This window comes from Saccopteryx bilineata, chromosome 4 (assembly GCF_036850765.1).
Source record: "Saccopteryx bilineata isolate mSacBil1 chromosome 4, mSacBil1_pri_phased_curated, whole genome shotgun sequence".
Classification (NCBI taxonomy): domain Eukaryota; kingdom Metazoa; phylum Chordata; class Mammalia; order Chiroptera; family Emballonuridae; genus Saccopteryx; species Saccopteryx bilineata.
In genome coordinates this window covers 265,450,311-265,465,429 of record NC_089493.1, presented here as the reverse complement: position 1 = coordinate 265,465,429, position 15,119 = coordinate 265,450,311, and the positions used below count along the sequence as shown (strand labels likewise).

General features: G+C 44.1%; 1 protein-coding gene across 2 annotated transcripts in view; it reads right to left on the bottom strand.

Annotated features, from left to right (window-relative positions):
- Positions 1-15,119, bottom strand: part of STYXL1 (serine/threonine/tyrosine interacting like 1) — a 73,318-nt gene that overhangs the window by 12,763 nt on the left and 45,436 nt on the right. For both annotated transcript variants that reach the window (XM_066274504.1, XM_066274505.1), the window contains exon 6: positions 6,585-6,730. In XM_066274504.1, the coding sequence (XP_066130601.1) occupies positions 6,585-6,730 (146 nt within the window). The remainder of the gene's footprint in view (positions 1-6,584; positions 6,731-15,119) is intronic.

Below are 15,119 nucleotides of genomic sequence, written 5' to 3'. Positions count from 1 at the left end.
GTTCCAAACTCACAAGGGAAACTTTCAACATTTCACCATTAAGTGTGATGTTTGTTACAGAGGCTTTTGTAGCTATTTTATTAAATCAAAGAAGTTCTTTTCTATTCCAAGTTTGCTAAGAGGTTTTCTTTGTTGTTGTTTTTTAATCATGAATGTATAGTAAATATTATCAAGTGCTTTCACTGCAGCTGTTGAGATAATCCTGATTTTTGATCTAGGTTGTTGACATGGTAAATTATATGTACTGATTTTTCACATGCTAAAACAACCTTGTATCCTTGGAATAAACCCAATTTAGTCATCATGTTATTATACTTTTTAAAAGATATTTATGTATTCAATGTGTTAAGATTTTGCTTAGTATTTTATAGCCATTCTTTTTGTGTTTAATTTTCTTTTTTATTCTTTTGTTTGTTTATAAAGAAAATTAGTCTATAATTTTTCTGTATTATAATGTCTTTATCAGGTTATGAAATCAGGGCTACTGGCCAGATAGCTCAATTGGTTAGAGCACTGTGCCAAAGCACAGAGCTTGCTGGTTCAATCCCTGGTCAGGGCACATATAGGAACATTAAAAAAGTTAAAAAAAAAAGAAATCAGGGCTAAGCTAGTCTCATAAAACAAGTTGAAAATTATTTCTCTTCTTTATTCTTTAAAAAAATTTAATATTAGCCTGACCAGGTGGTGTGCAGTGGATAGAGCATCGACCTGGGACACTGAGGACCGAGGTTCGAAACCCAGAGTTCACTGGCTTGAGTGTGGGATCATAGACATGACCCCATGGTTGCTTGCTTGAGCCTAAAGGTTGCTGGCTTGAACCCAAGGTCACTGGCTTGAGCAAGGTGTCACTGGCTCAGCTGGAGACACCCCGGTCAAGGCGTGTATGAGAAGCAATCAGTGAACAACTAAAGTGCTGCAACTACAAGTTAATGCTTCTCATCTGTCTCCCTTCCTGTCTGTCTGTCTCTCTCTCTCTCTCTCAAAACAAATTAAAAAATAAATAGAAATGGCCCTGGCTGGTTGGCTCAGCGGTAGAGCGTCGGCCTGGCGTGCGGGGGACCTGGGTTCGATTCCCAGCCAGGGCACATAGGAGAAGCGCCCATTTGCTTCTCCACCCCCACCCCCCCTCCTTCCTCTCGGTCTCTCTCTTCCCCTCCCGCAGCCAAGGCTCCATTGGAGCAAAAGATGGCCCGGGCGCTGGGGATGGCTCCTTGGCCTCTGCCCCAGGCGCTAGAGTGGCTCTGGTCGCGGCAGAGCGACGCCCCCGGAGGGGCAGAGCATCGCCCCCTGGTGGGCAGAGCGTCGCCCCTGGTGGGCGTGCCGGGTGGATCCCGGTCGGGCGCATGCGGGAGTCTGTCTGACTGTCTCTCCCCGTTTCCAGCTTCAGAAAAATACAAAAAATAAATAAATAAATAAATAAATAAATAAATAAATAAATAGAAATGATTTTGATTTCCTTGACCCTCTCTATTTTGTTTTTAGTTCAGTTATCTATTGTTATTATTCCTTCTTCTTTATTTGGGTTTAGTTCACTATTCTTTTGCTAATTTTTTGAGATGAATGGTAACTAGTTGATGGTGAGCCTTTCTTCCTTTTAGTAAATAAATTTAAGGCTGTAAATTTCCTTCTAAACACAGCATAGCTACATTCCACCAGTTTTGATATATTATCATTATCATATAGTTGAAATTTTTCATAATTTCCATTATGAAATCTTCTTTGATCCATAGACTATTTAGAAATTGATTTCTAAATTTCTAGGAATTTTCTGTTTATAGTTTTTTTTGTTTGTTTATTTGTTTTTTGTATTTCTCTGAAGTTAGAAACGGGGAGGCAGTCAGACAGACTCCTGCATGAGCCTGACCGGGATCCACCCGGCATGCCCACCAGGAGGAAATGCTCTGCCCATCTGGGGTGTTGCTCCTTTGCGGCCAGAGCCATTCTAGCATCTAAGGTGGAGGCCATGGAGCAGTCCTCAGCGCCCAGGCCAACTTTGCTCCAATGGAGCCTTGGCTGTGGGAGGGGAAGAGAGAGATAGAGAGGATCCACCCAGAAACCTCTGTCTGGAGCCGATGCTTGAATCAACAGAGCTATCCTCAGTGCCTGAGATAGTCACTCCAACCAACCAAGCTATCCTCAGTGCCTGAGGCCAACAATCAGACTAGCCAAGCCACTGGCTGTGAGAAGGAAAGAGAGAGGGGGGGGATAGGAAGGGGGAGAGAAGCAGATGGTCACTTCTCATATGTGTCCTGACCGGGAATAGAACCCAGGATGTCTGTAAGCTGGGCTAACACTCTATCCACTAAGCCAACTGGCCAGAGAACAAATACATTTTTGTAAGATATTATCCTTCTTATGTATTTGAGAGAGAATCCCATTTGCTAAAAATTTGTTAAGAATTTTTGTACCTATGTTCATGATGTTAATAGACTGTAGTTTTCCTTTCTTGTAAAGCTTTTGACAGGTTTAGGTATAAAATAATGATGATTTCGCCTGACCAGGTGGTGGCGCAGTGGATAGAGTGTCGGACTGGGATGCGGAAGGACCCAGGTTCGAGACCCCGAGGTCGCCAGCTTGAGCGCGGGCTCATCTGGTTTGAGCAATGAGCTCACCAGCTTAGACCCAAGGTCGCTAGCTCCAGCAGGGGGTTACTCGGTCTGCTGAAGGCCCGCGGTCAAGGCACATGTGAGAAAGCAATCAATGAACAACTAAGAAGATGCAACGCGCAACGAGAAACTGATGATTGATGCTTCTCATCTCTCTCCGTTCCTGTCTGTCTGTCCCTGTCTATCTCTGCCTCTGTAAAAAAAAAAAAATAAATAAAAAAAAATAAAAAATAAAAATAAAAAAAAAAATAATAATAATGATGATTTCCTAAATGAATTGGAAAGGGTTCCTCCTCTTTTATTTTCTGAAAAAGTTTGTGTAAAATGTCTTCCTTAAATGTTGAGCAGAGCCTGACCTGTGGTGGTGCAGTGGATAAAGCATTGACCTGGAACACTGAGGTCGCTGGTTCCAACCCCTGCACTTGTTTGGTCAAGGCACATATGGGAGTTGATGCTTCCTGCTCCTCCCCCTTTCTCTCTCTCTCTCTCTCACACACACACACACTCTCTCTCTCTATCTCCTCTCTAAAATGAATAAATTTTTTAAAAAATGTTTAGCAGAATTCACCAGTGATTTTTTTGTAAAAAGGTTTTTAACTATAAATGTGATTCCTTTAATATGGGGCTATTCTGATTATGTACTTATTATTACATGAGCTTTGGTAGCTTGAGTATTTCAAGAAATTTGTTCATTTTATCCTAATGTTCAAACATATTAGCATAAAATGCCTCAAAATATTTCCTAATTATTCTTTTATTTTTATTATTTATATATGTATAATTATTATTATTATTAAGTGAGAAGCAGTAGGCAGAGAGACAGACTCCCACATGTGCCCTGACTGGGATCCACCTGGCAAGCCCTCTACCAGGGCGATACTCTGCCCATCTGGGGCCATTGCTCTGTTGCTTGGCAACCAAGCTATTTTAGTGCCTGAGGTGAGGCTATGGAACCATCCTCAGTGCCCAGGGCCAACTTACTTGAACCAATCAAGCCATGGCTGTGGGAGAGGAAGAGAGAGAGAGAGAGAAGAAGAGAGAGAGAGAGAGAGAGAGAAGGGGAAGGGAGGGGAGGGGTGGAGAAGTAAATGGTTGCTTCTCCTGTATGCCCTGACCAGGAATCGAACTCCGGGACTTCCACACACCAGGCTGATGCTCTACCACTGAACCAACTGGCCAGGGCCATTCTTTTATTATTGAATATTAATAAAATTTTATTTATATCATTACTGATCCACATGAAATTTTAAGAAATAATACAGGAAAATTACTCATATACTTTGTCCAGTTTACCCAATGGTAACAGTTGCAAAACCATAGTATAAAAGCACAAGTAGGAAATTCACACTGATTTAATCTATCAATCGCAATTAGTTGCCTCAGTTTTTCTTATATTTGTGTGTGTGTAATAAATTCTGTACAAATTTACCACCTCTGCAGATTCATGTAGCTATTCCCAGTCAAGATACTCAACAGTGCTAACACCTAAGACCCCCTGTGTTGCCCTTTAGTAACCACACTGTCCTTCTTCAACCTCCTTCCCTAACTCCTTGTAATCTAACCTGTCCTCGATTTCTAAAATTTTGTTAACATCAAAAACGCTATATAAGTGGTGTCATATAATATACAGCCTTTTGGATTTGGCTTTTTCTCCTCATTTTTTGTTCCTTGGTATGTAATGCATCTTTTTATCTGGCTACTTTTAGAATTTTCTCTTTTCATTGATATTAACCAATTTGAGAGGATGTGCCTTATTGTGGTTTTCTTTCTGTTGAGATACTTGGATCTGTGAATGTGTGTGTGTGTGTGTGTAAATCAAATTTTTTAAAATGGCCATTATTTCTTTAAACATTTTCTGTCTCTCTACTTCCCTCTCCTTTGGAAATTCCAATTATACATATGGTAGGCCACTGGAAACTGTCTCAATCTCACTGAAGTTCTGTTCTTCTTCATTTATTTATTTTTATATATCAATTTTAACAAGAGAGGCAAGGAGGGAGAGACAGACAGACAGATAGACATACAGGAACATTGATCTGCTCCTGTATGTGCCCTGACCAAGGATTGAACCAGCAACCTCTGCACTTTAGGGCAGTGCTCCAACCAACCGAGCTATCCACCCAAGGCCTGTTCTTTTTTATTTAAGTCCTTTCTTTTCTATGTTTCATTTTGGATATTTTCTATTGCTACAGCTTCAAATTCACCTTTTTTTTTTCTTAAATTAAGTGAGAGGCAGGTAGGCTGAGAGAAAGACTTCCACATGTGCTCCAACTGAGATCCACTTGGCAAGCCCCCTATGGGGCAATACTCTGCCCATCTGGGGCTGTTGCTCCATGCTCAGAAACTGAACTATTTTAGCACCTGAGGCAAGGCCATGGTGCCATCCTCAGTGTCCAAGGTCAACTTGCTCGAATGAGCCATGGCTGCAGGAGGGAGGGAGGGGGAGAGGGTGGAGAAGTAGATGGTCACTTCATCTGTGTGTCCTGATTGGGAATCAAACCTGGGACTTCCACATGCCGGGCCAACACTCTACTTCTGAGCCAACCGGCCAGGGCTCCAATCTTATTTCTGTAGTGTCTTATCTGCTATTAATTCCAATCAGTGTATTTTTTATCTCAGACAGGTGCGTTTTCATCCCTAATCTGGGGCTAGTTTCTCATTACTGAGATAATACTCTTCTCAGTACTCTATTTGATGCCCTGTATATCATGACATGTTTTGTCTACTCTGACTTGAAACACAAATTACTCTTGGTCCCAATAATCTCTGAGGACTGTACTGTCCATTCTTCTCTACTGGTTTTCTTCCAGCCTTGAGTAGTTTGCCCACATGCATATGCTTATAAGTATTCAGCTGGAGACTTTGGGGGACTCTGCCGATGTGCAGAGCCCTTTCTTTAGGTTCAGCTCTCTGTTCTCCATGCAGTGCTCTCCTGTGAATTCTAGCCAACTGGACCTCTCTGGATCCTCAACTCTATTCTCTCAACTCAGAAGGGATGGCGGGATCTGTTTTGTTCTGTGAGCTGTACTGTGAGCTGCAAGCAATCTCTAAGAAATAAGCTATATTGGTTATGGGGCTCACTTTGGTTTTTTCCCTTCTCCCAGGACTCACTATCTATCCTGTGTTGTCTACTGACCATTGTCTGAAAATTGTTTTAGATGTTTTGTCTAGGTTTTTTTAGTTGTTTAAGGTGGGATGGTAAATCTAATCATGAGGATGGAGCCTCATGAATGGGAGGCTCCCTCACGCCTTCTATCATGTAAGAACACAGTGAAAATATGGCTGTCTATGTTCAGAAAGCAGGCTCTCACCAGACAGCAAATTCCTGCTGCACTGATCTTGAATTTCCCAGCCTTCGCACCATAAGAATAACTTTCTGTTGTTTATAAACCACTAGTCTATGATATTCTGTAATAGTGGCATGAATGGACTAAGGTTATTTCTTGGAGGGCCTGAGATAGGTATAGCAGAGTAGAATAGGGTATTTTGTACCATAACGTTAAATACCAGGAAAGTATTACTTTAGGGGAGATTTAAATGGCAAGTATGGGAGCAGAGGATGCCACAGCCAAACCACGAACAAAATATAGGCCAGGAAAAGATGAAGTTAAGTGCAGACCCTACCCCAGTGTATGCTGACTTCTAAGAGTCCTTTCAATTCTATAAATGAATGGCACCAGAAATCTTGTATAAACAAATGATACTTAATCTTAAAAAATCAATAGTATTGGCCTGACCTATAGTGGCGCAGTGGATAAAGCGTCAACCTGGAATGCTGAAGTCGCTAGTTTGAAACCCTGGGCTTGCCTGGTCAAGGCACATATGGAAGTTGATGCTTCCTGCTCCTCCCCTCTTCTCTCTCTCTCTCTCTCTCTCTCTCTATCTCTTTCTCTGTCTCTCTTCTCTAAAATGAATGAATAAGTGAATGAATAAATAAGTAAAAACTCATTTTTAAAAATCAATAGTATTGCTACTTACAATGGCCCCGTCTCCATGGAGACATTGACATGTGCTTTGATTTTCAAATCCTTCTGAATTTTAGGGTCGCAGGCTTGCCTGAAATTGCCCAGGTAGATCTTGCCTGGCATTATTTCAACAGGGTATGGCTGAAATTCATCCAGTTCCTGAGGCAGGGAAGGAGAAAGGCTGCTATAAATATTCCCCAGGGAAGGAGTTGTTTTCATTTGCAGAGGTGGGTATTAATCTCTTGAAATGTGATTTAGTGAACAAGATTAGAGAAATAATCCACGATGGTAAATGAAATTGAGATTTGTTCATTCAAAGAGATTGGCAGGTAATAACTTGCAAAGGAATTATAGGGCTGGTGGTAATAGAAAGACTGAGCCATAGCACTGCATCATGGTACAGTGTGCTGAATCTGAACACCAGCATCCCACTTTCCTTCACGGCACCTGTTGGCATTTGGCTGTGGAGTCTAAAAATTGGAATCTAATACCCCAAGGCCAACAACTGCATAAACCCAGGGTGTGTCCAGTTGGGGGGAGGGCAAGGGTGAAGAAAACAACCCTTTTATCACACTTGAAGTCACCAGAATTTAAATACCTTTAAAACAACAACAACAATGAAACTACTCACAAGAGCCTATTTGTCATTAGGAAATGAATTCTAATAAAATTCTAATGAGTTCTGAGAGAGAGACAAGGTGAAAAGTACACTATTTTAATAGATGCTTACTAAATTCCAGGTCCAACATTATAGTAAGCAAGATTTGATGGGTACACAACATAATCAACAGTTCAAATGCTATAGAAATGTTTCCCTGAAACCTATGTTTATTTATTTTTATTTTTATTTTTTTGACAGTGAGACAGGGAGAGAGAAAAACAGAAACACTGAACTGCTCCTAAATGTGCCCTGACTGGGAAATCAAACCAGCAACCTTCATACTCCAGAACAGGGATGGTCAACCTTTTTATACCTACTGCCCACTTTTGTATCTCTGTTAGTAGTAAAATTTTCTAACTGCCCACCAGTTCCACAGTAATGGTGATTTATAAAGTAGGGAAGTAACTTTACTTTATAAAATCTATAAAGCAGAGTTACAGCAAGTTAAAGCATATAATAATAATTACTTACCAAGTACTTTATGTCGGATTTTCGCTAAGTTTGGCAGAATAAATCTTTATAAATCTTTATCTTACTATAGGTAAAGCTATCTTTTTATTTATACTTTGATTGTTCCGCTACCGCCCACCATGAAAGCTGGAATGCCCACTAGTGGGCAGTAGGGACCAGGTTGACTACCACTGCTCCAGAACAATGCTCCAAGCAACTGAGTTATTCAGGGCTTAATTTTTATTGATTTTTAGAGAGACAGAGAGAAAGAGGGGCAGGGGAAGGGAAGCATTCATTTGTTCAGTCGTGCATTCTTTGGTTGCTTCCCATTTATGCCCTGACCGGGAATTAAACCCGCAACCGGGTCGGTTAGCTCAGTCAGTTAAGAACCTTGTTGTTTTAGGACAACACTCTTAACCGACTGAGCTAACCAGCCAGGCCCTGGCCTGTACTCTTTTTTTTTTTTTTTTTTTCTGAAGCTGGAAACGGGGAGAGACAGTCAGACTCCCGCATGCGCCCGACCGGGATCCACCCGGCACGCCCACCAGGGGCGATGCTCTGCCCACCAGGGGGCGATGCTCTGCCCCTCCGGGGCGTCGCTCTGCGCGACCAGAGCCACTCTAGCGCCTGGGGCAGCGGCCAAGTGCCTGGGGCAGCGGCCAAGGAGCCATCCCCAGCGCCCGGGCCATCCCTGCTCCAATGGAGCCTTGGCTGCGGGAGGGGAAGAGAGAGACAGAGAGGAAGGAGAGGGGGAGGGGGGGTGGAGAAGCAAATGAGCGCCTCTCCTATGTGCCCTGGCCGAGAATCGAACCCGGGTCCCCCGCACGCCAGGCCGACGCTCCACCGCTGAGCCAACCGCCTGGCCTGTACTCTTATTGATCAATGTCACCCTGTTAAATTTAATTTTCTTTCTTCCTTCCCTTCCTTCCTTCCTTCCTTCCTTCCTTCCTTCTTTCCTTCCTTCCTTCCTTCCTTCCTTCCTTCCTTCCTTCCTTCCTTCCTCCCTCCCTCCCTCCCTTCCTTCCTTCCTTTCTTTTTTTTTCTTCTTTTAAGTGAGAAGATAAGAGATAGTGAAACATACTCCCACATGTGCTCCTAACAGGATCCACCCGGCAACACCTTCATGGGCTGATGCTCAAATCAACCAAGCACCTGAGGCTGACACCCTCGGCCCAACCAAACTATTCTTTAGTGCCTGGGGCCATGCTTGAACCAATCCAGCCACTGGCTATGGGAGGGGAAGAGGGAGAGAAAGGGGAGAAAAAGGAGGAAAGAAGCAGATGGTCGCTTCTCCTGTGTGCCCTGACCAGGAATGAACCCTGGATGTCCATATGCCAGGCCAATGCTCTATCCACTGAGCCAACCAGCCAGAACCTAAATTTAATTTTCTAAATAAAATTTAAAAAAAAATTTTTTTTCTCACCTGACCTGTGGTGGCGCAGTGGATAAAGTGTCGACCTGGAGCGCTGAGGTTGCCAGTTCAAAACCCTGGGCTTGCCCAGTCAAGGCACATATGGGAAGCAACTACTATGATGCTTCCTGCTTCTCCCCACTTCTCTCTCTCTCTCTCTCTCTCCTCTCTCTAAAAATATCAATAAATAAAATCTTAAAAGAAGAAAAAATTTTTGTTTCTTTCAAAAACAAAGAAGCTGACTGGTGGTGGCATGGTGAATAAAGCATCAGCCTGGGACACTGGGGCGCCAGCTCGAAGTCTTGAGGTGGTCAGCTCAGAGCGTGGGCTAGCCAGTAAAGGGTCACTGGCTTGAGCCCTAGTCAAGGCATATATGAGGAGTTTAAAGAACAACTAAAGTGAGAGCGACTACAAGTTGATGCTTCTCATCCTCTCTCACTCTCTCTCTCTCTCAGAAACAAAAAAAAATAAACAAAGACAGCCCTGTCCAGTGGCTCAGTGGATAGAGCATTGCCTGGCATATGGATGTCCTGGGTTCGATTCCTGGTCAGGGCACACAGGAGAAGCAACCATCTGCTTCTCTCCCTCTCTCTCTCCCCTCTATCTCCCTTTTCTCTCCCTCTTTCCCTCCTGCAGCCAGTGGCTAAATTGGTTCGAGTGTGGCCCCAGGCACTGAGCATAGCTCCACTGGAGTGCATCATCCTCAGGTATTAAAAATAGCTCAGTAATAGAGCACTGGCCCCAGACAGGGGGTTGCCGGGTGGATCCCTGCTGGGGCACATGTGGGAATCTGCCTCACTATCTCCTCTCCTGAAAGAAAGAAAGAAAGAAAGAAAGAAAGAAAGAAAGAAAGAAAGAAAGAAGGAAGGAAGGAAGGAAGGAAGGAAGGAAGGAAGGAAGGAAGGAAGGAAGGAAGGAAGGAAGGAAGGAGGGAAGGAGGGAAGGAAGGAAGGAAGGAAGGAGAAGAGAAGAGAAAAGAAAAACAAAGAGAAGCCTGACTGGTGGTGGTGCAGTGGATAGAGCACTGACCTGGGATGCTGCGGTCCCCAGTTTGAAACCCTGAGGTCACCGGCTTGAGCACGGGATCATAGACATGATCCCAAGGTCGCTGGCTTGAAGCCCAAGGTCACTGACTTTAGCCCAAGTCGCTGGCTTGAGCAAGGGGTCACTGGCTCTGTTTGAGCTCCCTGGTCAAGGCACATATGAAAAGAAATCAGTGAACAACCAAAGTGAAGCAACTACAAGAGATGGTTCTCATCTCTCTCCCTTACTGTCTTTCCCTCTCTCTCTTTCTCAAATCAATTTTAAAAAAACAACAAACAAACAAAGAGAAGAATTGTTTCTACATTTCCCAATGTGTGTTCTAAAAACTGGTCCTTCACAATGCCCTGAGAAAAAAGGGTTCAGAAAACCAAGTATATTCAGGAAGCAGTACCTGTGATATCCCTCTCTCTGAAACTCACCATGCACATTAGCAATAAAAGGCTTAAAGAAGTCTGGCAGTAAAGATATCCACCAACTACAGGCACTATGGAAAATAGTATGGAGGTTCCTAAAGAATTAAAATGGTATGATCTAGTAATCAGTAATCCAACTTCTGGGCATATAACCAAAGGAAACAAAATCAGTCTCTCAAGGAGATATGTACATCCCCACGCTCATTGGGGCATTATTCACAATAGCCAAAACATGGAAGCAACCTAAGTGTCCATCAATAGATAAGAGGGTAAAGAAAATGTGGCACATGTATATATTATGTATATATTGGAATATTATCCAGTCATGGAAAAGAAGGAAATCCTGTCATTGGCAACAACATAGATGGACCTCGAGGGCATTATGCTAAGTGAAATAATTCAGACAGAGAAAGACAAATAATCTCATTTATATGTGGACATCAAAAATGCCAAACATGGGCCCTGGCCGGTTGGCTCAGTGGTAGAGCGTTGGCCTGGCATGCGGGAGTCCTGGGTTCGATTTCCCGCCAGGGCACACAGAAGAGGCGCCCATCTGCTTCTCTACCCCTCCCCCTCTCCTTCCTCTCTGGCACTCTCTTCCCCTCCTGCAGCCAAGGCTCCATTGGAGCAAAGTTGGCCCGGGCGCTGAGGATGGCTCTGTGGCCTCTGCCTCAGGCGCTAGAATGGCTCTGATTGCGGCAGAACGACGCCCCAGATGGGCAGAGTATCGCCCCCTGGTGGGCATGCCGGGTGGATCCCAGTCGGGCGCATGCGGGAGTCTGTCTGACTGCCTCCCCGTTTCCAACTTAAGAAAAATACAAATAAATAAAAAATAAAAATAAAAATGCCAAACATGCCTGACCAGGCGGTGGTGCAGTGGATAGAGCATTGGACTGGGATGCCGAAGACCCAGGTTCGAGACTCCAAGGTTGCCAGCTTGAGCACGAGCTCATCTGACTTGAGCAAAATAAAAAAATGCTCACCAGCTTAGACCCAAGGTTGCTAGCTCGAGCAAGGGGTTACTCGGTCTGCTGAAGGCCCACGGTAAAGGCACATGTGAGAAAGCAATCAATGAACAACTAATGTGTCGCAACGAAAAACTGATGATTGATGCTTCTCATCTCTCTGTTCCTGTCTTTCTGACCCTATCTATCTCTCTCTCTGTCCCTGTAAAGAAAAAAAAAACACAAAAAAAATGCCAAACACATAGAAACAGAAGGTAGAGTGGTGGCTGCTAGGGGCTGGGGCAGGGAGGGAGAATATGGAGATGTTGATCAAAGGATTCAAACTTCCAGATATAAGGTGAGCAAGTCCTGGGAATCTAATGTACAGCATGATGATAACAGTATTTTATACTTGAAAATTGCTAAGAGAGTAGATTTTAAATGTTCTCACCACATACACAAATAGATAATTTTGTGAGGTGATGGCTGTGTTAACCTTATTATGGTAATCATTTAATAATCATTTACATATATATATATGTAAAATCACCACATTGTACGCATTAAACTTATATAGTATTATGTATCAGTTACATATCAATAAAGCTGGGGTGATTTATAAAATATAATTGTTCCAAGGAAAGATTATTAGAGCACCAATCACATGGTTAAAAAAATTATCACCAAATAATAAAACTAATTTAAAATTTTTTTCCATTGATTTGAGAGGAGGGTGGAGACGGGAAGGGAGAGGGAGAGAAGGGGAAGCATCAATTCGTTTTTCCACTTAGCTGTTCTATATAAAATAAGTTTTATTATCAGCCCTGGCTGGGTGGCTTAGTGGATATACATTGTCCTGGTGCGCCAAGGTTGCAGGTTCGATCCCTGGTCAGGACACATATGTTTGTAATAAAACAGCAGCTATATAGTTATGGTTGGTATAAATTGAAAATGTACTTCTGGCCTGACCAGGCAGTGGTACAGTGGATAGAGTTTTGGACTGGGATGCGGAGGACCCAGGTTCGAAGCCCTGAGGTTGCTGGCTTGAGTGCAGGCTCATCTAGTTTGAGCAAGGCTCACCAGCTTGAGCCCAAGGTCACTGGCTTGAGCAAGTGGTCACTTGCTCTGCGTAGCCTCCGGTCAGGGCACATGTGAGAAAGCAATCAATGAACAACTAAGGTGCCACAACAAAGAATTGATGCTTCTCATCTCTCTCCCTTCTTGTCTATCTGCCCCTATCTGTCCCTCTCTCTGTCTTCCTCTGTCTCTGTCACACAAAAAAAGAAAATGTACTTCTGATATTTAGTAAAATAAAACTTAGTCAAAATCTCAAAAAAAGAAAAAGAAAAAGAATTCTACCAACATTGTGTAAACTGACGTGTAATATCTGTAAGGCTACAATTTTTTCAATTAGTATTTCATGGGAAATGCTGACCTATGTAACTTCAAAGGTCAAACTCAGTTCTAAAAACTCCTCTGGCTCTAAGTGTGACTCAGAAATAGCATCTTAAGTATCTCAGGCTACTTCACTGTCCACTTCAGTCCTTCAGTCTTCTGGCCTCAACACATCTGCCCTCCCAGAGAATCCACTGCAAGCCCACATCCTTCCGAAGTTGTCAGGCAAAGCAAATCCTCAAGTTTGCAAAGTAGATTCATGACCCTTTTACCTGCAGGCAGATGCACTATTTGCAGATATGACCCAAAGCATCCCCAGGGCTCAGGCTGACATCTCCCAGGATGCTCAGCTTGCTGGTGCCAAGTGAAATCCTCCTACTTCCATTTGGAAAATCTCACTAAACACCCATCACAAATCTACCAACTCTCTCTCTGCTGCTTTCAAACCAGTTTCCTCTCCTGTGCTTGTGCAGGTGGCAGGGGAAGAGGGCATGGCATGGATCAAAACATGCTGTGCTGTAAAGAGCAAGCACATGTGAATTCTAGAGGACACAATTTTGACCACCACATTGACAAATGCAAAAGAAACAAGTATCTGAAATTAACATGTCCAAACTGAGCCCCTTACCTTCCCCACACACTGCCTTCTCCTCCTGTGTCCACCACATCAATGAGCCACACCACCGGCCGCATGTCATCCACACCTAGATTCCTCCTCCCTCTCCCATGGCCCACCCCCTATATTAATCAATGCCACTCTTTAAGTATCAATATATCTTGAATCTCTTGTCTCCTCTCCATCCCTACCTCCTAGCAGGTCTCCCCAAACCCACTCTCTCCCCACTGGTCTGGCCTCTGAACTACAATCCGAGTTTAGCTGAGTGCAATCTAACCACGCCATGCCACCCCTTAAGATAAAATCATTCCGTGGTTCACCTTCATCTCTCTCTAGTGTGGCCTTCACACTTCTTTTAATCACAGTACCCCTTTGCTCAAATGAAATCTTATTTAAGGGATACCACATGCAAAACAGGGAATTACAAGTTACTCTGTCTAAGGTAGAAGGGCAGTCTCAGGGCCCAAATCTGGTGGCTCCATCTCCACTCACAGAGGAATTCCTTGGGGAGCAATAAGGACACCCTTGCTCTATAGTGAATCAGAACAATAACAGGAAGGGAGTGGGGCTTTCACTTTTGCTCCTGAATTATTAAAAAAGCAGAAAGAGGCAAAAAAATAGGCACCTACAATTCAGGGAAGACCACCAACGACTAGGGTAGAACTCCCACCAGGCCCTGATAGCTACCTCAGCCATAACCCCACCCCTCTTTCCAACCTACATAAGACTGGGGGTGAGGGCAAGTTGCAGGTATATACACATGTCAAAACTGACCACATTGGCCTGACCAGGCAGTGGCGCAGTGGATAGAGCATCAAACTGGGACACAGAGGACACAGGTTCAAAGCTCTGAGGTCGCTGGCTTGAGTTTGGGCTCATTAGCTTAAGCGTGAGGTCACTGGCTTGAACGTGGAAACATAGACGTGACCACATGGTTGCTGACTTGAGCCCAAAGGTCTCTGGCTTAAAGCCCGAGGTTGCTGGCTTGAACAAGGGGTTACAACTAAGGTGCTGCAACAAATAATTGATGCTTCTTATCTCTCTCCCTTCCTATCTGTCTGTCTCTATCTGTCCCTCTCTCTGTTTCTGTTGCAAAAAAATAAAATTTAAAAACTGACCACAGGCCCTGGCCGGTTGGCTCAACGGTAGAGCTTCGACCTGGCGTGTGGGGGACCCGGGTTCGATTCCCGGCCAGGGCACATAGGAGAGGTGCCCATTTGCTTCTCCACCCCTCCCCTCTCCTTCCTCTCTGTCTCTCTCTTCCCCTCCCGCAGCCAAGGCTCCATTGGAGCAAAGATGGCCCGGGCGCTGGGGATGGCTCCTTGGCCTCTGCCCCAGGCACTAGAGTGGCTCTGGTCGCGGCAGAGCGACGCCCCGGAGGGGCAGAGCATCGCCCCCTGGTGGGCAGAGCGTCGCCCCTAGTGGGCGTGCCGGGTGGATCCCGGTCGGGCGCATGCGGGAGTCTGTCTGACTGTCTCTCCCCATTTCCAGCTTCAGAAAAATACAAAAAAACAAACAAACAAACAAACAACTGACCACATTGTACATTTTAAATATGTGCAGTTATTCCTATGTCAATTATACCTTAATAAAATTTTAAAAGGGGAGGGGCAA